This window comes from Solanum lycopersicum, chromosome 1, assembly GCF_036512215.1.
Source record: "Solanum lycopersicum chromosome 1, SLM_r2.1".
In the NCBI taxonomy this organism is placed as follows: Eukaryota; Viridiplantae; Streptophyta; class Magnoliopsida; order Solanales; family Solanaceae; genus Solanum; species Solanum lycopersicum.
The window spans coordinates 91,555,716-91,578,814 of record NC_090800.1 but is presented as its reverse complement, the minus strand read 5'-3'; the positions used below and the strand labels follow the sequence as shown (position 1 = coordinate 91,578,814).

Here is a 23,099-nt window from a genome sequence, read left to right as displayed (position 1 = left end):
TAATTACTGGGGTTGTTTGGTTGAAAATAAGTTATCTCAAAATTAATTATTTTATGATTAAATATAAGTGATAGAATGAATTATCCCAAACTTGAAAACCAATCAAGACACCAAATTTTTATCCTTAAACTATTTATTTTTATCTTTTATATCAAACGACCCCTTAAAGATAAATATAACTATTTAATACATGACACGTATAGTATAAAACATGTAAAAAATTTCAATCTTGTTGGGGGGAATTAATTACATATATATTTATTGAGAGAAAATGTTTAAGATATTAAAGTTTATTGATTTGATTTATTAGTTGTTAGTCTGTAGACATGTCAAACCGTTATAAAATAATTAAGATTTTTTAACTTACCAACTATTGATTTAACCATTAAGATTTGATTAAAAAAAAAAGATAATCAAAAATCACTTAAACAAAGTGACAAATCAAATGAACTGTGTAAATAGGTCAACATATTGCTACTCAAAAACAAACACAAACACATTAAAGAATAACAGAAATTTTGTAACCGCAAAAAATAAAATTTAAAACTAAATCCATAGTCAAAAACTTTATATACCAAATGATATATATATATATATATATATATATATATATATATAGACACACTCAAATCATTAAATATCAATAACAAAAAATCAAAATTATATCAAAATTCTAAATCAGTAATACATTAATAATATATAAATGCTTTTTTTCAACCCAAATTATTCTATTTTAAATTACCATACGCTCTTATGAACACATTATATTTTTCAATGTGATGTGGTAATATAGTTGAACATCTTTAGTGTGACAAATTAAAATAGTATGGACTAATTCATTTGAAGTGATCCAAAATTAAAAACATCACGTGATTTAATTTCAAAAGTAAATTAAAATTTTCATATTTAACCATGGTTGCCCCTGTACTATTTTGAGATGTATAATTATACTTGGCTATTTTATGAAATCAATAGATTATTTTACATTAAAAGTTCTTAACTTTTTTTTATCATTAATTATAGTCATTTTTCTATTACAATTTTCAAGACATATATTTATTGTATTCAATTGTTGATATAGTAAAATTATCGTTATATTTATAGTTTTTTTTTAAAAAATGGTCAAGCAAATAAACAAGTATTGTTAGACAAAGAGAATAGTATTAATTAATTTCGAGTGATCCTGAAATTTAAAACACCACTTGAATTAATGTCAAAAGTAAATTTTTCCTTTTTTTCAATAAGTATAGTTGGTTATTAACTTTATATATCTCTTAAAGAAATAATAAATGATATGAGTAATATTACTATATTATCCTTCAATTTTATTAAATTTAATATTTTAAAAGATATATTAATTGATAAATAATATTTATTTATAAAAATAAAATAAAATTATTTAATATAATAAATAAGGGAGTAAATAATTCTTAAAGTCAACCCGTCCTCTATATTAAACTTAGAAATCTCTGAATTAATCCCAAAACAAAATGATCAAATCTTCCTCACAAAAGCCGGCCAAGTAAAATAGATAAAAATCACACGGGCTCTTTCCTCGAGAAAGATGAATTCCAGGCATGGGCAATACCATCGATAGTGACTTATAAAAGCGATTTCACGTAAATCTGAAACAGAGCAAATTAAATCTGCCGTCTCACATTTCCGTCTTCCCTCACCTGTTCACACTGACCAGTTGATCAAATCGGTAGACTGTTGAGAAGCATGGAGCTCAAGCCAGGCCTATCAGCTTTGGTCACCGGCGGTGCCTCCGGAATTGGTATTTTATTACTTTGAACTTCAATTCACCATAGCTCTTTTTTATATTTGCTATTTTGCTCTGCATTATTACTCGAAATTAAGTTTACACGATCACATGTATTAGATAGATACTGAAGGAATCGCTTTACTGGTGTATTAATTTGAGGAATTGATATAGTTATGAGCTGTGGGAGTTTCTCGTTGTCTGGAATCTAATAACAAAATGTAAATAAATCATGCTATCAATGAGAAAACAGGTGTGTAACACCGTGCTGGAGCATTTGGACCTGCTCTATCATCGGATGATAATTCCGCCAATCAACTTTTGTATCAGTCCTTAATCATGTTACATTAGTTGCGTCGGATATGTCCCAATTTGTTTGGGACTGAGGTGTAGTTGTTGCTCGGTTCGGTTATATATCCATGTTTGTTTACACATATGCATAAGCACTCACACATCATATGTAAATATGTATGAATGAACTAGTAAAAACTATGTTTAATTGCTCATCTGGTACTGAGTTGATTAATCAAGCAATTGATTTTAAATAATCATGTTGGAGGGCTTTAGTTTAATACTTAAATACGAATATTAATTCTTGTCTTATTTTATCAAAAAATAGGAATGTCAATTCTGTTTTTCTTTATTGTGTTTCGTAAGCTAATTTTTTTGTTATGCTTGCCTAAAGAGCTCCATTAAATGTAATATTTGGGTTAGCCAGCTAAATGTCTTTCTATAATGTGTTTATAAAGAGACTTTTGTAAGATTCTACAAGCTGTGAAGCAAGACTTCTAAATGTTAATATGCGTTCTGTATGGTTCACGTGCAGGTAAGGCACTATGCTTGGCTCTTGCCAAGAAGGGAGTTTTTGTTACAATTGTTGATTCCTCAGAAGAGAGAGGCAAAGAAGTTGCAGGCCTTGCCGAGAAAGAGTGCGCTGAGTTCCATTCTGGATTGAAATTTCCAGTTGTTATGTTCATCAGAAGTGATGTCACTAATACAGGTACATAACATGTTTAAGTCATTCAAGTCAAAATGAATCTTATGGTTGGAACGAGAAGTGAAAAAATCAACTGCAATATTCAGAATATTCCTTCAGTTTGAAGTTCCTTTTTGTTGGTTTGAAATGTTGCACATGCACGGTTATGATCGGACTCTGCTTGCCTTACACCTCCCACCTATTTGATGGTCCTGAAGTATGTGTATTTATCTGTGGTACACTAAAATTGTACCTTCTTAGGACTAATGGCTTTCTCACACTGCAGTTCGTGTCTAGCCATGTATGAAGATGAAGCTTCTGTGTAGTTTGGGTCATTTGGCCAAGTTCTTGAAATTCTTTTCATTTTCTAAACATATTCATAAATGCTCTTGTAAATGAAATGCAAATACTGCGTAGTTTTGAGGATTTAACATCCTGAGGAGGAGGAGGTGAGTCGAACAACATTCTCAAATCTCAAGGGGACCAAACCTTTAGGTTGGGGTTTCTCTTTCTGGACTTGCTAGGGCCTTTTGTCTTAAGAACAATCTAGCTGGATGCTTTATTACTAAGGTTCCTTGACTCGACTTATGAGTGCTGTTACAATGCACATCATGTAAGTATGTGAAAAAACACGGCTAATTTGCAGTTTGTGTCTAGGCATGTTTTGAAGATGAAACTTCTGTGTAGTTCGGGTCATTTCTCAAAGTTACTGAAAATTCTTTTCATTTTCTAAACATATTCATGACTGCTCTTGTAAGTGAAATGAAAATGCTGTGTAGTTTTGAGAATTTAACATCCTGAAGGGGAGGGGGGTTGATTCAGACACCATTCTTAATCTCAAGGGGACCAAGCCTTCAGGCTGGGGTTTCTCTTTCTGGACTTTCTAGGGCTTTTTGTCTCAAGAACAATCTTGCTGGGTGTTTTTATTACTAAGGTTCGTCGACTTGGCTTATGAGCTTTGTTACAATGCACATCATGTAAGTATGTGAAAAAACATGGCTAATTTGCAGTTTGTCAGATGGGGAAAGAAAGAGGAGGGGGTCATGGCTGAGATAGGAGTGTGAAAAGAGAGAAACAGTAGAGTTTCAATCTTGAGTCAGTTGGTATTATCAACAGTTAGCATATTTATATATTTCGTCAACTAGTGTCAATTTGATCAAGCAAACATGGTGCATTCTTGTCAATTTGAGAACCAATAACAAAAGCCACAAATTATAAACGATATATGTTGGTCATGTGCATAAATCTGAGCTAGAGATACAATAGATTGATTCTTGCTACAACAACCTTTTAAAGATTGTGCAACTTGATCATATTCCAAATTTTCAAGTAGGTTTTAGCTCAGCCTTGTCTATCTATGTCGCTGATACAGTCTTTTAAAATCTTAGGAATGCCTATCCATCAGCAGTATTTATGTCTGGCCATAGTTACTGAATGTATCTACTTGGCATGAGTGCTGTTTTTAATTGGACGATGTGTTTGAGAAGACAAATCTTTATGCCTTTCTTGTGCAGTAAAGACTTATAAAACAATGAAGGCACATCTTAGAGATGCCTAATTTCATGGGTTTTGGCACAGGATATTATCCTAAAACTTGGTGAGTACAATATAACGCACTGATGTTTATGTTTGGAGAGAAATAGAATTTCATGGTCAAATCATATCTAGAAGTATTACAGCATAGTAACCTCACGGAATCTCCATCACTTTGAAACATCTCGTCTATAAACCATCTGTTAGTCAGTGCTCAGAATTGCTTTTGTTGAAATTTTGAGCAGGTATAAGATGCTGGCTGTCCCTTTTCCCATAAAAAAGTTAGAGAGATGCTATCCTTAATCTTTGGAGGCTTTCAGAACCATTGATCATAATAGAATCTGGAGCAAGTCCCGATTCTTTCAGTTTCCTTTATACTTTGATGCGTTGAAATGACTACTTACCATCATTATATGCCTTAACAGAAAGGAATGCTAATTTTTTGGATCACATATTCTAATAAGAGACTCAAGATTCAAAAGAAAGCCTTGACAATTAGAATCCTTCCAGTTTTTTGCTTGATTCATGCAATGATTTTTTGGCTTGGATAAATGTGCTTGTGATTACAACATGCAAAGACACACCTTATATATGGAAGTCTATTGATGCATAACTTTCATCAAGTCTTCTACAAAATGGAGTGACATGGTCAGTGAGGATTCATATAGTCACCTCTACTTGTTTAGGATTGAGGCATAATTGTTGTTTACTTGTTTATTTGTAAGTCTTCTGCAATGGAAGTTTGTTAATGCATAATTTTCATCACGTAAGTTTTCTACAAAATTAAAACCTACCGCTAAAATAAGTAAATGGCGTCTTCAACATCTGCGCAGGAGAACTAAAAGCTGCTTTCGAGAAGCATTGTACAACATATGGAGGACTAGATATCTGTATTAACAGTGCAGGCATCGGCGATTATGTTCAATTCCACAACGATCAAACTGATGGATCTAAGAGTTGGAGACATGTAGTTAATGTGAACCTCGTCGCAGTTATAGATAGCACTCGTCTTGCGGTAAATTTCTAACTCACTGTTTTATGATTGCACTAGTTGATGGATATCAGTGTTTACCATGTTACATCTGTTAAGCAGCTTGATTGGAACCAAAAAAAATTCCTCTTTTATCAATATTCTTACTCATATTCTTTGTCCTCTTGAAACTTAAGGTTGATATCTACTTGTGCTTGAATATAAGATGTTCTCTCTATTAGGTGTAAATGTGCACATTAGATTAGTAATTAGGATTTGAGCTATGGAACATTCAGCAAATAAGGAGCTTTTGTTAAGTGCAGTTGCATTAGACTCCATATGCAGTCTTTAGGTGCGATAATATGACAACTGCAAGTTACAAAAGAGGATCAGGTAGACCTAATTTGCCTCAACAGATTTATCACCTCTCATAATCAATGCGAACTTAACTACGAACAAAGCATAATGTAAGTAGAAGATCTATACAAAAGAGAATCTTTACATTTACATTCGATCCAATGTTTGTCAAGAATCTTTATGTTCTTGTTAGAGACTTGAATGTCCATCTAGGGGTTAAGTGTAAGATTTAAAGAATCTCTAGCTTTAGACGATCCCTGATTTTCCATGATAGACAAATTATTTAGCATTGGAATGGATGTTGTAAGGTTATGTCAATGGAGTAATACTTCAACTTGATCATATAATTCTGTGTTAACACTATTTATCTTGAACTCCAATTGACATGCATGTTTCAAATGTATGAGACACGGTACTGTTATGAATCTTTCAAAGTAAAGCATGCTTGTCACGTACATATTAGCATAATTGAACCCGCTGCGCATACCATTGTCCATGTGATAATTTCTTTAGTTGTGATATACTGATGTTTTTATTTTGCTTGGATCCTAAAATTCTTAACTCTGCGCCCTAATCAGCGGAAACTCCATTTACAGCCTCCTAAAAACAATAATGGCCAGATCAGGTGATATTATTTTATACTAAGCCTCTCTTAAAGCTTGGTGTTCCATATAGACAGCTAAGTTTGTTGGTATATAGTTACATATTTTCTTCTTGCTCCTATTAGTAGATTTTAGTTTATGATGAAATGCATTAGCTTTTAGAACACCTTATATGTTCAACAGGTTCCAAGTATGTTTTCTATATTTTGTAACTCTTTCTGATTCATTCATCCATGGTCAGATAACCATAAACGCATGTTATGCAGATTCAAGCCATGCAAACTGCTCAAAAGCCAGGTGTAATAATCAATCTAGGCTCTGCTTCAGGACTCTATCCGATGTTTACAGGCCCTATCTATTCTGCCACCAAAGGTTAGATATTTTATGCTAGTCCATATGGACATATCATTTACAACCAGCCCCCTTTTTTACCCCATTTTGGTAATAAATTAGTTCTTGATTTCCTGTCTTCATCATCCGTTTTCTTCTCTTATTTTCTGATGGTCCAGTACACGAAACACATATTTATTTATTTATTTTTCTTTACAACCTTTGGTTGTAATGAGAACAATTTTTGTTATAGGGGGTGTTGTCATGTTTACGAGATCACTTGCTCGTTTTAAGCGCCAAGGAATCCGCATCAATGTGCTCTGCCCTGAGGTACTCTGATCTTTCATATAAGGTTGATAGAGAGAAAGTGACTCTCTCTCTCTCTCTCTCTCTCTCAACTAAAGAGATTTTATTCAGTCTCAGATATGGCACATATATGGCATCTGTTACCCCTATTTTATCACTTCCATGCCTTAGTATCATCATCTCACTCGCCACTGGTTTGCTCCATGCAAACAAACACTCATCTTTGAATAATGGAGAGAAAGAATGGTATAAAAGAGAAAGAAAGAAAATCAAATGGATGAAGAAGACAATATACAGCCACTACAAAATGAATTGCCTCCATGATTCTAAAATATGTGAAGTCCAAAAAGGGAAAGGGGAATAGTAAGGTTGAGCGGTGTTCAAGAAATTTAATATTGGATAAGTTGTACTTCTACAACATGGTTTGACCTGCTCAGTCATGCCCCAACCTGTCAATTTGACACTTAATTTTGTGAATTAAATTTAATAAAGAATTTATATTTCTTGGGAAGTATTTAAGATGGTTAAATATTCAAGCTAAAACAAAAGAAAGTAAAGATTGATTTGACAGGTATGGAGTATTTGTCTCTGAGCTATTTACCAGCTTGGTCATGACATGCTTTTATTGGATGGAATTTGAATAAACCAGGATGCTTTATAAAACTGAACACCATCAGAAACGGCCTTTATCCACATGTGCTGTATTTTCTCAACAGGCTTTTTGTCCTTGCAAAAGATGAGCATTTTGAATCAATAGCAGTCTAGTTTTTGTACAGAATTTCTAGTGTGACCATGACCTTGCTGGCATCCTTCTCAACCAGACATAGTTATAAATTAAACAAGAAGGATTCTGGGTGGTGGAAGCGGGAACTAGGGTCTTATTAAAGCAGATTTCTGCTTCAATGTTAATTTTGAGACTTCTTTCCTTTCTTAACACTTTGGCATACTGGAGGTAATATGCTTTTGAGAAGTTGAACTGCTTAACCAAAAAGAAAGGTGGGTTTGAGTAGAAGGTGTTGAGTTGGTTCACCTCTTAGGCTGTGAGACACTTACATACCCAAAAAGAAAGAAGGTAAATGTAAGTTTTTTTTTTTTTTTGTGGGTAGGCGGGTGGTGAATTGTGCACTCCCTTTTGTCTAAAGGCTTTAACTAGGATAGACTTTAAAATACTTTAACTAGGATAGACTTTAAAATACTTAGTTATATCTTCTTTGAACCCCTTCACGTGTGGGAAGAATGTGGATTCTTCTTTTTTAATATGAAGGGTAGTGTTGATACTTGAATCAAGACCACTGTAGGCTCTGATACAAATTGTATGATCACCTCATATGAAAACTTAATTTGTAAGAGATGATACAATTAACGATAATCTACACTTTAGTCACAAACAAGTTGGGTTGGCTTTATGAATCTTTATTGACCATGTTTTTCCATTTAAATTCATACCAGTCCAGCATTATACAAAATAAAATAAAAATTACTAGAAGTTGTCTATATTCTCTATTGATATAAAAATCTCTAATAGGGCTAAAGGACTCCTTGAATCACTGAAGTTGCTCTTTCTGACCAAAAGTTTTAAGAAATGGCTTTCAGAATTAAAGCATCATATTTGTGGGGCACTAGAAAACTGCCTTATAGTCCAAACATGATAAGATGATGTGAAGAAAGAGCACATAACATGATTGATGTGTGTTAACATCAGACATGAATTTACTGTTTACTTGTCGTATACAGTTTGTCCAAACTGATTTGGCAGAAAAGGCTGCTGCTTCATCTATTGCTCGATTTGGAGGGTATCTCCCTATGAAACTTGTGGTGGAAGGTATGTTTTACTCCATTTTTGTTGCCTTAAAATTATGTTTTTACTGTCAATACCAACTGGTATGTTTATTTGGGCGTATACACATGATATGAATCAGTTAGCTGCGTGACTGATACTTTTCTTTGGCGGTGGGGGTGGGGGTTGGTGAAATCATTTGCACCATTAAATTATTTCAAATTGTTATGAAAAAAGTATGCCTTTCAAGACAGAGTTAAATCAATGAGGGGAAGATTTTCTTTCAAAAACATAGATCATGGAATATAGCTTTCTGGTTTAAAGTCTGTAATACCTGCTTTTTACAGGTGCTTTTGAACTAATCAGAGATGAGAGTAAAGCAGGGTCATGTCTTTGGATTACTAACAGAAGGGGCATGGAGTACTGGCCAACTCCTGCCGAAGAAGCAAAATACCTCCTCCGCTCTTCAAAAGCACGCAAAAAATCTTTGGTTACAGTTCCAATGGATCTTCAGATTCCTCACAGTTTTGAAAAAGTGTTAGTAATTGTGTGCTTTCTTCTTCTACTCTTGGAAAGATCATATGAATGATTATTTTCCCTTGTTGAGGACGAAGGAAAAGAAAGAAATCACAATATCATTATTCCACCTAGGGGTGGCAATTGGGCGGGTCATAATGGGTCAAGAGTCAAGACAACAAACGGGTCAATGCCCAACCCAACCCAACCCAAATTTGCTTGGGTCAAATGGGTTAGGTAATGGGTCAAGACCCAATTCAATATTTACTAAGTTTTAATTGTCTTATTAATTGTTCTTTTAAAATATTTTAATACCTAATAAAATTATTTTTTCTTTATTATGGTATATATAATAACATACCAAAATTTTTAAAAAAGTTTCTAAACAATATCTTGACAAGATTTTTCATGAGTAATTTGGGTTTACGTATCAATCCAATTTTTAATGGGCGGGTTGAGTGACCCGCCAAACTTAAATGGGTTGGGTTTGAATTTACCACCCCTAGTTTCTCTTGAACCTCTCTTTGACATATGCAGTTGGTGACTGCCAATGCTGCTAGTGTGCTGTTGCACGATTTTCTCATTCATTATTTGCATTTGTTACTTTTGTTTGTTAATTTATTAATTCTGCGTAGGTTCTCCTCGTTATTCTGATGATTTTGACACTTCCTGCTTCTGATTGTTGTTCCCAGAGTCGTTCACACATTGAGTCACAATTTTCGTAGTGCTACCAGAATAGTGCGCACTGAATTGAGGTTGCCTCTCAAGCCAGATCACGTTCTATTAAAAGTCATCTATGCTGGTGTGAATGCTAGTGATGTGAGTTTTTTTTCTTCATTCCTGCAATGAACAATATCAGTTTGTTGACATCAGAATAAATAATTGAGTAGTTTATGGTTCCCTGTCCTCATGCAGTCTGTGCAAGCTGTATTTGTATGTTCCGTAGCTGGAAAATACAAATTCATCTGTACGAATGAAGAGATAATTTGTATCCTTGTTCAGGCTAATGTCACATCTTTTTATTTTTTTCAGTTTCAAAAAATAAATTGTAATTAGCTGGTTTTATTAAGATCCTTTTGGAGCAATCCCACTCTAATTCCTCCACCCTACACATTCACAAACAAAGTTAAGTTAATTCCCCCCCCCCCCTCCCCCCCACTGAACATATACGCACAGTTAAGCTCTTCACTGACAGAAGCATTTTTGCATTAGGTCAACTTCAGCTCAGGGAGGTATTTCAGTGGAAATGGCAAAGATATCACCTCCCTCCTTCCACTGGATTCTGGCTTCGAGGTACAAAAAGAACTGTCTGAATTCTTTGGGTTTGTTGATGAAATATGGAAATTTTCTATAAGAGAGAATAAATGCATGCAGCACGTGCCCACAGACATGCATACACTACATATTATGTGTATGTGTCTATAAATGTGTGTATGTGTGTGTGTGCATATAGAGGAGAGATTGGAGGGAGCAGCATGGGAAAACCATATAGCTGCTGCGATCTTCCAGTTTTATTATTTTGTGTCAAAATGTATAATTCTGAAATGTCATACATAAAAATCATAGATTGGAATACAGATCAATAGGAAAAGAATGCCCTATCCACAGGTACATCTACCGGGACTTGGAAAAAATTAAGAGCAGCAGTTTCCTACATTGTCCTTCAAGCTTGACATAGCTATTTGTATTTTAGTCAATCAGTTAGCAGAAAATGTTTGTATGAATTGTAGTTGTACTGATTTAGTTTCATGGGTACTTTTCATGTTCTGTGTTTTATTGATGCACATTTTCACTTGAGACTCTGTAGCCCTATTTGATTCGATTAGGAAATATAACATAATGAACCACAAGGATGAGAGTCTACTGCATTAGCTCTTTCAAATTATATTTTTTTTCTTGCATATTTTTTATTACTAATTGGTGATGCTTTTCTTGATCCAAAAAGGAAAATAGAAAAAGAAAACAAAGTGGCAGTGCTTTCCGGAAGCTGCTATTAGACATGGATAGTAATGTGCTTTAATCAGCTAGAACTGATTTAACCATCCACATCAATCCATATACTGAAGTTATTTCAGCATTATTTTTTTTTCCTTCTGTTTTACAAAAAAAGTTGGTTGCGACTCGATGGAGGTTATGATATTCCATTGACCAAAAAGAATCTTAATAGAAATCGTCTCTTCAAGGTTTTGCTAAAAGTATTGACTGGTGAATTGTTTCAAGTGTCAATCCTTTCAAATGTCATGTTTGTTTGGTCCTTTAATTGGAACTTGTTGCTAGTGGGAGGTATCCCGTGAAATTAGTCGAGGTGCGAGAAGTTGGTCCAGACACCACGATTATAAAAAAAATACAGAGTCAAAGCAACTGTCTGCGTCTTAGTTTTCTCCTTAGTTTCCTTCCAGTCTACATGAACACCCCTCCATTACACCACTTGTTGGCTCCTTAAAGCCCGTTTTCTTAACTGAGGCATCCACCACAAATTCCTTTACCTATAACTCTCTCATTCTATTCCATCATACCTCCCTGATATCCTCATCCTGAAGTTGGCAAGAGTTCAGTCAACCTCAACACAAGATGACCGTCCGTACTTCAGTCTGCTTTCAGTTGTAAGTTTGAAAGCCTGGATGTAGATGCTCCTGTTAATGTGATCTTTGGTCATGTTATGTTATTTCTACCTTCTTAGCCTTTCATTTTCACCACGTGATGGTGAGCTAAAGTTTTATTAGCTTGTACTTGTCGTAATACCGGAAGATTGAATTGGTTCCTGAATGTGTTACGGAGTACTGAATGAAAGTCAGTTTTCTACTTTGATCCTAATTTAATTCCTTAAATTGGAGTACTTCCATGCTTTCTTCATTATGTATATTTTTTTGAACTCCTGAATTTGCTTGCCTCAACTTTAAACCTCCTGTACTGCAGGCTGTGGGAGTAATTGCTGCACTCGGTGATGGTGTTAGAAATTTAAAGATTGGCGTGCCTGCTGCCATCATGACTTTTGGCGGTTATGCTGAATTTGTCATGGTAACTGCAGTTTTGCACATTTACTCTTATCAGATTTGAATTGTCTAATCTTTCATTTTCCTTGGTGAGTTTTATGTAATTTGGCTTCTTTATTCAGGTCCCCACCAAACACATCCTTCCTGTAGAAAAACCAGATCCAGAAGTACTTGCAATGCTTACCTCTGGACTCACCGCATCAATTGCTTTGGAAAAGGTTAATTTAAACTTTACTTGTACAAGTCTTTGAAGAATTTTTTTTACCCTGTTTCTGTTGCCTCAGGTGAAGGACTGTCTATAGTCATGCCACGTACAGTGTGCACTCTATTTCATAACAGTTGGGGCTGATTTATGAATGTTTTAGTTCATTCTTTTTTGAGTTATATTATTTACCATTGAACTCTGTAGGCTGCTCAAATGGAGTCGGGAAAAGTTGTCCTTGTGACTGCCGCTGCAGGAGCGACAGGACAATTTGCAGTGCAGGTATAGCTTAAAAGAAAAACAAACCTATAAGAAGAGCAGTTAGCCTCTTATCCACAACATATATAAGATAAGAGAACTGTTCACTACCATGTAATAAGGAAAATAACTAGTGGTTTTTGACCTATCATATAATATTTTTAATCCCGTCAAGTTATTTGCAGTGAACACCATTCTTATCAAACAAATTTGCAGTGAAATTGTACAACATATCTTTGTATTTTTGTCTTCCTCTTTTGAAAATGGGAAACTAGCTGTGCAGGCTAAACTTAAAAAATGAAGGAACTTGGAACAATTATTAATTTTCAGAATGCTTCTTACCTACTAGATAAATTTTTTTCTAGTTGTGCTGTTTTTCTTTTTACATTCTCCCTTTCCACATTTCAAATGTTTTCACCTCTGGAAGTGTGTTAATACATGTCATATCTTCTCTTCCTGTTTCTTATGTCTATATTATGTATTGTACTGTTACTTTTCATTGTCATATTGGTAAAGAACTAACACATTCTGAACTTTAATTTGCTACCAAAGCTTGCAAAATTAGCTGGAAACACTGTAGTTGCAACTTGTGGAGGTTACGAAAAGGCCAAGCTTCTTAAGGATTTGGGAGTTGATCGGGTCATTGACTACAAAGTGGAAGATATAAAAGCTGTTAAGTTTCTCAAACTCACTGGCTATATGTGCTTATAGCTTGCACACTGTTATCTTGGGTAAATATCATATTATTAGTTTTGTCATTCAAGGGTTATTTCATTGCACTATACATGTAATGCCTCAGAAGTCCTTGTGGAAAGGCTTGGAATCCCTTCAGGGTAGTTCTTAAAAATATCAAAACCCTTAATGGGAAAAGAGTTGCTGAATGGGGTCTTACGAGAACCTCTATTTTTACAGAATCACTAATTAATGCCTTAAAAATAAGCCATGTCATAGCTGAGTGAAATGGACCTGAATAGAGTGGAATGGATACGAGGATTGTATATCTGATCTGACTGATCCCAATAATTCTGGGAATGAGGCTTAGTTTGTTGATTGATCAACTGGTGTTGTCAACTCACTGTTGAAAAGGAATATCATCATAGTCCACTTCTCCACCAGCCGTCATTGGTAGAAATGTTCTGAGGAGCTGAATTCCTACTATCACTAATCAAGAGCTCATTGATTGAGATGAGTGTTTGTCACACTATGCTTATATACAGAAGTCTCATTTGTTGTAACGTTTCTTCCTAAGAACATGTACAGAAATAAAATCAGGATGTGAAAACAGAGTGTTATGCAATGTTGATTCTGTGATTTCTTCCTAAAGGGCCCAGAAGATGTACAGAAATAAAATCAATATGTGGAAACAGAGTGTTACGCAATGTTGATTCTGTGATGTTTTAAGTTCATGAAGTGGAATTTTGAACATTGTGGTGGGTGGAGAGTGCAAATTGACCATTATTATGTAGATATATTAGCAGCAAAACATGAGTACCTAGTGCAGTATTAGCTTCGGGCAGTTTCTCTGTTTTATGTTTCTTGTCATCCCTTTTTGAAACAAGTTCTTCAATGTTTGCGGTAGTTCTGATTTTATGGGTAAGCATATGATTTCTTAGTTTTAGATTAGAGAACTATTTTTAATTAGTTGTATATATATTTTTCCTTTACCAGGTTTTAAAGGAGGAGTTCCCTAAAGGTGCTGATATTGTCTACGAGTCCGTTGGTGGTGAGATGTTTGACATTTGCTTGAATGCATTGGCTGTCTACGGACGACTTGTTGTCATTGGAATGATTTCTCAGGTTAATTTATTAAGATGCACTCTCTTATTCTTCTTTGGGTGGTTAAATCTTGTTTTCTTCTCTTTCCTGTTGGCTACTGTGATGATCTATTTGAAATACAATTTCTATCGGTGTCTCAACATACCTATCTTGTTAGTTTGACTTTCAAAGGCAACTCACTAAGTTCTGGTTTCAGTATCAAGGAGAACATGGTTGGAAACCTCGGAATTACCCTGGAATATGCGAAAAGCTTCTAGCAAAAAGTCAAACGGTGGTACGTCTTGTTGTCTATTGTTTCAGTGATCTAATATGTTCCTTACATAGTGTTATATCAAGAATGTGCTGATTGCAATTATGAATTTCGCTCAAGTTATAGAACAACTAAAGTATGAGTTTTAGATCTTACCACTTTTATTTTTCATGCTTGATTATAAATGCATAACATTCTTCACGTTAATCTGTTTGTTTGATTTCATTTGGTATGGTGGTAAAGCCTAAAGGGCAATAGCTCCTCCGTATGAGAAGGATGCTTAGGTATATGCATCTTCAACCAAGCCATCGGAAAGTTGTTGTGAGGAATCCGCATGTGAAGAGGAAGAACTATGGAGGAAGTTGATTTTTCCTAAATATGGGTGCTGATTGTGTGGGTGTTTTTATGGGAAAGGAAGCATAAGGATATTATATGGAGAGGTATTATGAGATGATCAAGGATTGCTCATTCGTTAGTGGATTTGATGTTTGGTAACAACAACTCAGCAACCAAATCTGGTTTAGATCGGAGTTATGGTTATCTAGTTCAATTTTGATTGATAAAGAGGCCACATTGGCTGAAATCCGAAGGAGGGATGAACACGAAGTGCTCTTGGACCTATCTTCAGAAGTCCCAGACTGGGAAAGGAAAGAGGTCGCAAATTTAGAGGAAGAGTTCCCCAGTTTAGTTTTGAATAGATAAAGAGGCCTCAGTGGCTGAATTCTGAAGGAGGGATGTAAACGAAGTGCTCTTGGACCTATCTTCAGGAAATCCCTGACTGGGAATGTAAAGAGGTTGCAATTTTTTTTACATCAATCACCATAGCCAGTTCAAATTTTTCAAGGGAATCAAATTATAATTTCTTATTTACTAGATGCCACCTATAGTCAATTATTGTCATTAGTATAGATGATCAAGAAATCCAACGGAATCATATCATAAATGTGCTCTCTCCTCCCATTCTTTGAAAAACTTGATCTCTGTTTGAGGACCCCTCTCCAATGGTTCCTTAGGAGATTCTTGCTACACATTTGAATTGGTCGTGACAATATTATCTGAGTATCGTTTCTTGGACAGCAGTGGCAGCCATGGAGAAGGATATCAACTCCCAAAAATCCAACTAGAAATTGATGTTATTAAAATATCCATGGCTGACCGAGCTTGGGAGCATGTACATTTTTTGTTGGAGATGAAGATCATGTTAGCATAGTTTCTAACAGGAACAAAGTCCTCGAATGGTGAAGGTTTGAGTACCGACGTCAATGAAAACACAGATATTGGTGTAGGTAGTCTTCACCTGACGAGTTCTGGAAAAACTGCATACATAATGCTTAGTTCAGTAGCACATTTACTGTTTTTGGATCAACATTCTGTCTAACCATTACTCCAATATGTTTTCGCTGCCTTCCAGAATAATCCAAACATTTTGCGATCTCTTTTCTAGAATCTAAATTAGCTCTCTCTCTCTCTCTCCATCACGAAGGCCAGAAGGATCAAGAGCATAAACAGGAATCCTACACGAGTCGCCTATTTTCTTCAGGGTTAAACCAATTGGGCAGTTGTCCCTTATGAGAGCTAAACTTCCATTGTACATTTCATCCTCAAGGATGATTACCAAGTGGTGGTTATTTGTAATGATCTTGATTGTGACCCCCTAAAATAAGAGAAAACTGCATGTGAGCCATATGCAGATAAGGAAGGGAAGTTAGCTGGGGAACTGTTGTAACTAATGAATAGAAAGGGGGATGCTATACAGGTGTGGACGTATGGTAACCTATTTAAACTAATTCAGTCATTGAGCGTTAACAGTTTGACCTCTTTGTTCTTCGAAAACCTAGGATATTCTTGCTGAAAGTTGAATTGGTCGTACCATAAACTGCTGCATTTTGTATTTTTTAAAAAATTTAAATTGATTTGGAATGAGAAGTTAGTAAATTTTTTAGCAAGTCAGTCAAAAAAGAAGATTTCCTCTGAGGGAATTCATCACTCTATGATTAGTGAAAAACCTATTTTATCATTTGGATTTTTGACGACAATGGAGGAAGAAGGTTTCCTCTTTCTCCCCCATATTTGGTGTTACGTTGTATCTCCGTAGATAACCTTCTATATTGTTCAATGACAATAGAGAGATATCCTGGTCAGATGTGACTATGATGACTACCTACATTGTTAACTTGACCCAAAGTAGTGTTAGTAAAAAAGGTTCTTTCATGTCCTAGGAGATCTGGATATATGTTGTCAGAAACTCCTCGTTTGTGGATCTTAAATAGGATTTTGGTATTGCTTCTAAACATCTTACTTAATTTCTTTTTACTATTTTATAGAAGCATTCTTAGCTCTGTCTGGATGTCATGTTTTTTCAAGTGCATGGTATTTGTATCATCTTTTGCTAAGTTTGTTCTCAGGCTGGATTTTTCCTGATACAATATGCTCACCTATGGCAAGAGCATTTGGACAGACTGGTTAATCTTTTCTCTTCTGGAAAGCTTAAGGTTGGTATATTTTGGCGGATCTAATTTATAACCTATCTACTGCAATGGCTTGAAGAAGTTGAGTTGGTTTGTTAAAGAACTAATTATTATCCACTCATTCTTGATGAATTTATCTGGTATACATAAAAGAGTGATTTGGCTAATGAAATACTAACAATTTTCTGTTCATCTATGTCTTGAAGGTCGCTATAGATCCCAAACAGTTTGTTGGCCTACATTCAGTTGCCGATGCTGTTGAGTACCTTCATTCTGGTAAAAGTGCTGGAAAGGTATGAGAGAAGGCGTTTGATTATTACTATTGTTTTTGTTGTTGATTTAAGTCCCGTATCTCTTCTTTATTATATTAACCGTTTTTGTGATGTGAAAAACTACTTAGGTTGTCGTTTGTGTTGACCCGACATACGCTAAACAACCTGCAAAACTATAAGTAGACAAGGAAAACAACTATATCCGGATCCAAGGAGATTTGAAGATGCAATAATCACTTCTGAATGTATATGGTAGCCTTGTTGTCCGAGGAGCACTGTACAATGACAAAAGAATTGTATTTGTTTTGTAAAACAGTACTCAAACTTGTTGTAAGGTGTCAGTATTTATTTTCAACCTATTTACGTAGAACAGAATTGCCTGCTTGAATTTCAATCGCCCTTTAATGTTTTGTAAAATTTGGATGTCTCATAACACATATTAGTTAACATAATGCTGTCCGTCGGGAATATCAGACAAAATCAGAGATGTCCAATAAATGAATAACTAGGACTAAATACAACCTTGTAAAATAAAAGGATAAGCTCCAGGATGAACAAAAACTATTGCACCATACGAGTCGGATGGTTGATATTTCGGCATTAGTACTAAGTTATAATGTCAAAGGAGTAGTCAAGCAGCAATAATAATTACAATGATGCTTGCTCCAGGTTCCTAAATAATTTAGACATCTACGGAGAGAAGGGTGATCCCAAAAGCCACACTCAGGTGAATGGCATTTTTGTTCCCTGCCAATCACACGGAAAAAGAAAAAGCATTAGTACCCAATATCATTTAAGAATGAGGAGTGTCTCTTCCTCATCATGAATTAGATTTAAGCTCTTCTAGGTGTGAATGTTGAGGATAGATGAACAACTTAAAAGCCCAGCATGATTCAGGCGCTAGTAAGACAGAAATGGAGAATCTATGCCTTCGAATGAGTCAGTAATAACAGATTAGTCGAATGGCTATCAATCATCGGTTGACCTTTACTTTGAACTAGACATGGAGAATCTCAGCTAACTTCCTGACATAACAAGTGGTACTTTTTTCTTATATGATTAGGCACACAGTTTCCGATCAATCATCAGAGGGAATTTGTCAACGCGGATTAAAATGAGGATTCCTAATGGATCGCTCGCGTTGCAAATCCTGTAGTTACACTACACTGGAAAACGTAAAATTCTACAGCAAAAAATCTCTTGAGATGAAATTGCTTACTTGATATATTTCATTATCTTTTGTCTCCTAATCTTCCACCTGATTAACCCTTATGATGTAAACCTGAAATTCCAAATAGAGAAAACATGTAGGATTTAAAGCCTGAGGCAATGTCCTAATCTAGAGAGTACAGTTGTATATTTCAGATGTATTTAGAAATAGATTTGTTTGTAGAAAAAAGATGCAATGACAGTACATAACATTCTCAGTTTACCTTAAATCTTGTTGGCGCAACCAACTGAAAAACTAGTGCATCACCATCAATTAATTCATGATCAAGGGCGTACCCCCTCCATCCACCACTCAGGCCCGTCTTCAACGCAAGGTATTTTGTTTGAAATTCATCTCCATTCTCATCAACCAAGGTGATATATTCGTCGTGTTTAGGTAGATGTGTCTTGCAAAAATGAACAGGAAGACCCTATAAAGAACAACCATACTTGAAATTAATAAGCTACCTCACCCCAAACTAGTTTGGATAGACACAACCATACTTAAAGAAGTGGTAAATTTTTACAGTGCTAAAAGCTTTCAGAAAAACTCCAAGTGAGAAACTTAATAACTTCTCAAAGAATACCATTCAGCAAGTTTATCATTTTCTTTCACTTACCAGCCAAAATCCTCCGGTTACATGTGATTGCAGCATAGGTTTCACAAAACTTGGGAAATCAACATCTAACTCTGATTGCAACTGCTCTGCTCTTCCTATAGCATATTGCCTATCTTCGTCTGCAGCATAGACGCGATTTAACAAATCTTTTCGCTTGTAGCTGTAAATCAGAAAGTCAGCCCACATTGAAAATGCATCACTGAATACTCCAGCAAAAAAAATAAAAATTCTTCAGGAGTCAAACCTTCTTGGTCGTCCCAAAGGTTCAATAGGAACCTGCCAGAATCAAGATAGACATACATTACTATGATTGATATATCATGTAGAGGGAAAGCAATAATGAAACATAGTAGAACTATACAGAAAGTGGCACAGTATTATTGAATACTATATAGCTAGAACATAGTATAAGCGGGTATCCTATTTATTTCTTGTGCTTAGTACGTAAGTAAAAATTTTTGTCCTAAAAGCATTTGTATATAATCTAGACAAACACTACGGGAGGTGGGGATGTAGGGGTGGGATAGTGGGGATAGGGGTTAGGGAGTACCAGTGAAGATGAGATGTGTTAGAGGAAGGAGGACATAATTAACGTGGAATTGTCACTTATGGAACTTACTTTTTCGTACTACCATTAAGGAGGTCATTTTCCTCATTTTTATTGACCTAGTTTATCTGAACATGAAAAAATTGAAAGTTTCATGCATACCGAACACACTCTATATGTTGAGAACATATAGAATGTCTTAGAACTTGGAGAAATCTATATATCTATACTACATCAAAGTGCAAAGCCCTCTAATTTAAAGTTTAAATACTAATCTACTCTCCCCATTACACTTAAAGGCTCTAATAGCTAAAATAAACTTGCAAGGCTCGAAACGTATTGAGTGCTTTGCCTCTCTTTATGTGCACTTTAGTGTTGTCATCAAGGTTCCAACGAAGGTGTTTCCTTAGCAATGAGCCTCTTATGAAGAAATGACACTAAATAATTGATATTTCACTTAATCATTATTTTCAATTTCAATTTCTTTTCTCCCTTTGGGCCTTTTCTCATTAAAGTCACACTTAATTTGAGTATTGCACTAAAAGCTCCATGGACCTTAGAGATTTTTTGTGCTTCTTGCCTTTAATAACACTGGTGGATCCCAAATTCAGTGACTTCTTACTCCGTGTCGAAAACGAGGAAGAGCAAACATTAAAGAATGGTTTGATATTAATACCAGAAGAAATGGTTGTCAAACACAAAGGTGATACTACTACATAGGAAAAGCTAAATATCATAATATTCCATCACTACACCAAAATGTCAATTTGGCAAAGTTTATGAAAGATGGGGCAAACTTAGCAAGTCGAAAGGAACATGTGAATCAACTAAACAAGATGTTGGCATAGAAATTTCCCAGAGTTAGCAAAATATTTATACGTTTTGACACTATCAAGAAAAATGCATGAATACTTTAACACCGAATGGTCATCCACCACACAGGTAATGTGTAGAAAACATGACTGGGAACAGGGAAGTTAACTATATTTGCCTTCCCTTAAAAAAGTTAATTCTGAAAGAAAATGTGCCAATCATGGTACTTAGGAATTTGGATCCTTCAGAAAAATTACGCAATGACTCACGAATCGATTGCCACGGGTTCAACAACATCATACATGCAAAAATTACAAACTAACAATCCGATGGCAAGCAGGTGTTTCTTTTCGAGAGATTATCTTCCACCACCTGAAAATGAAGGATAGTATTTCAAATTTGTTCGCAAACAATTTCCAATTCGACTATTCTTTGATATGACGATAAGTAAAACACTAGGACAAACAATCCTGAAAGTCGAACTGTATCTACCGCATTGGCGCAACATGTGTTCTCACATGGCCAACTATGCATTGTCCTTTCAAGAGATATTTCCATGTCAACAACTATAATGTATATTATGACAGAGCAACCCAAACGAATGAAAGGAATATATACCCACTATATAGGGTGTCCGGTATGGAGGAAAACATCATTTTCCCCATGATTGGTTGATCAAAATGTTGGAAAACAAGTTCCTAAAATGAGGAAAAATGTCTTCCAAATGGAATTAGGGATAACAAGTTGTACAAATGACATTCCAAATTTACTATCTCCTCCCACCCACCTAATCCACCGAACCCCCATCCCTTGACCATCTCACCAACCACTCCCCATCTCATTCCACCTCCATAGTGTTTTGCTTGATAACATGTAAATTTCTTTTTATATTTTTTTTTAGCTAGATAACATGTAATTGTCCTAGGGATAGTATCTTTTCTTGCTTACTTACCAAACAATAGAAAAAAGGTAAGAAACCCACTAGTTTTCCGAGAAATCAAATTCAAGGGGAAACATTTTCCTTCATAGTATTTACCCAACACACTAATAAACTTTTTTTTCTTTTTGATGACAAGGGAAACCCCAGCTATCCTTTGGATGCTCACAGGGTAAAAATTCGGCTCATATACAATATCTCACAAACCATATAGGAGAGGTAACCCACACTAGGCAATTCTGGTACAACGAGCTCGACCCAGAAGGCGAATCCCTTGCTAAAACTGGCAAGGAGTTTCGAACTTGAGACCTCCAACATGGAAGTACCAAGCTCAAACCACTGGGCCACCCCAAAGTACAAAGAAGTATTAGGTGAGCAACGTTTCATTACATGCTTATACAACAAAAAGCCCGAAGTATAAAGAAGTATTAGGTGAGCAACGTTCCATTACATGCTTATAAAAAAAAAAGCGTATACACAATTTCCAAAACTATCAAAACTAAAATTAAAAAAAATAAAAATTAAAAAGCTAAAAGCTACTTAAAATAATTCAATCCAAACACCCACTAAAATTTCATCTGTACAGGTATAGATGATACAAAATTACCATGACGATGGCAAACATGTCAAGACCCAATGATCAACATGGATGATTCAAAATATTATCTACTATATTCTTTTCTTGGAACTAGTAACGTAAATAGGAGATAGATGTGGTTTACCACTAAGCCAGGTAGAGTTTCTGGACTGGAATGTTATGGGACTTAATGGCTGATGTGACAATTAGATTTTTGGCACCTGAGTTGCATATGGTTCTTTAGACACATAGCTATATAATAAATGTTCTTGTAAAGTATACATGAAAGATACTAAGTGGAAAACAACATCTATCTCCTATTTATGGTTCAAGCTACGCCGGAATAAGTGGAAAACATATACTAGGTCCGGGGGAAAAATCGAACAAACGGAAGTCCAAAGGAAATATTAATAAGATAGAGAGAAAGGAAATCGCTTACTTCTTTATAGTTGGGAGGAGGCTTATCCGCAACACGATTGGACCTTCTCACAGCAGAGCGATCCACCTCCTGCCTAACCGTCGGCTTCGCCTTCTTCATCTAAAATCCCCAAAATCACATTTAAGCGAATTAGTACACGATAAATGGATCAATCAATTACACCGCACTCCCTAACTAGTTAACATTGTCTGTATCTATTCCGCTCTATTTAAGGTGCATTCACATAAACTACAAGCATAAACGAGAGAGAGAAAGAGAGGCATACAGGAGAGGGCTTAGGGTTCGTAGCGTTGTGAACATCTTCAGCAAGCATAGTTAGCTTCAGCTCTTGCCATCTCTTCTTGTTCTCTTCGATTCTCTTCAATCGGCATTCTTCGTAAGTTAACTTCTTCTCTAATTCCGCCATTTTTTTGGATAGAGAAAGCAGAAAACGATTCAACAAAACTAGGAAGTAGAAGGAGAGAGATGGGGAAAAGAAGATGATGATCGGAGAAAGAGGCTGCAAAGGGTAGTTTAAAACCCTCGATTTATGGAGAATATAATATAATAATGCCTCGTTTGGCTCCACTGTATATTTTGAATTTCAAATGTCACTAGCTCTAGACTCTC

At 35.4% G+C, this 23,099-nt stretch overlaps 2 protein-coding genes across 2 annotated transcripts; one reads left to right on the top strand and one right to left on the bottom strand.

The window, feature by feature from the left end:
* Positions 1–1,432: 1,432 nt before the first annotated feature.
* On the top strand, positions 1,433–17,736 carry LOC101265286 (uncharacterized). Its single transcript, XM_004230735.5, has 18 exons — positions 1,433–1,777; positions 2,589–2,762; positions 5,105–5,286; positions 6,467–6,572; positions 6,784–6,860; positions 8,571–8,658; positions 8,961–9,150; positions 9,822–9,948; positions 10,342–10,422; positions 12,046–12,147; positions 12,245–12,340; positions 12,532–12,606; positions 13,135–13,254; positions 14,251–14,379; positions 14,555–14,632; positions 17,014–17,100; positions 17,283–17,369; positions 17,477–17,736. Exons 1-18 carry the CDS (start codon positions 1,723–1,725, stop codon positions 17,525–17,527), a joined length of 1,905 nt encoding a protein of 634 aa, XP_004230783.1. The 5' UTR covers positions 1,433–1,722; the 3' UTR covers positions 17,528–17,736.
* An 82-nt stretch (positions 17,737–17,818) lies between these two features.
* LOC101265591 (B3 domain-containing protein At3g19184) lies at positions 17,819–23,099 on the bottom strand. The gene is made up of 7 exons (XM_004230736.5): positions 22,756–23,099; positions 22,491–22,589; positions 19,422–19,453; positions 19,178–19,337; positions 18,782–18,988; positions 18,568–18,630; positions 17,819–18,095 (listed from the first exon to the last, which is right to left on the bottom strand). The coding sequence occupies exons 1-6, from the start codon at positions 22,894–22,896 to the stop codon at positions 18,595–18,597; spliced, it is 675 nt and encodes a 224-aa protein (XP_004230784.1). The 5' UTR covers positions 22,897–23,099; the 3' UTR covers positions 17,819–18,095; positions 18,568–18,594.

Bases quoted from the DNA above. Each gene is read 5' to 3' on its own strand.
- LOC101265286 (XM_004230735.5), top strand. From the start codon at position 1,723: ATGGAGCTCAAGCCAGGCCTATCAGCTTTGGTCACCGGCGGTGCCTCC. The intron at 6,861-8,570 runs GTACTCTGATCT...TGTCGTATACAG, and splicing joins TCAATGTGCTCTGCCCTGAG to TTTGTCCAAACTGATTTGGC. The intron at 10,423-12,045 runs GTACAAAAAGAA...CCTGTACTGCAG, and splicing joins CACTGGATTCTGGCTTCGAG to GCTGTGGGAGTAATTGCTGC.
- LOC101265591 (XM_004230736.5), bottom strand. From the start codon at position 22,896: ATGGCGGAATTAGAGAAGAAGTTAACTTACGAAGAATGCCGATTGAAG. The intron at 19,454-22,490 runs GTAAGCGATTTC...TGATTCTGGCAG, and splicing joins CTCCTCCCAACTATAAAGAA to GTTCCTATTGAACCTTTGGG. The intron at 18,989-19,177 runs GTAAGTGAAAGA...TGTTCTTTATAG, and splicing joins TAACCGGAGGATTTTGGCTG to GGTCTTCCTGTTCATTTTTG.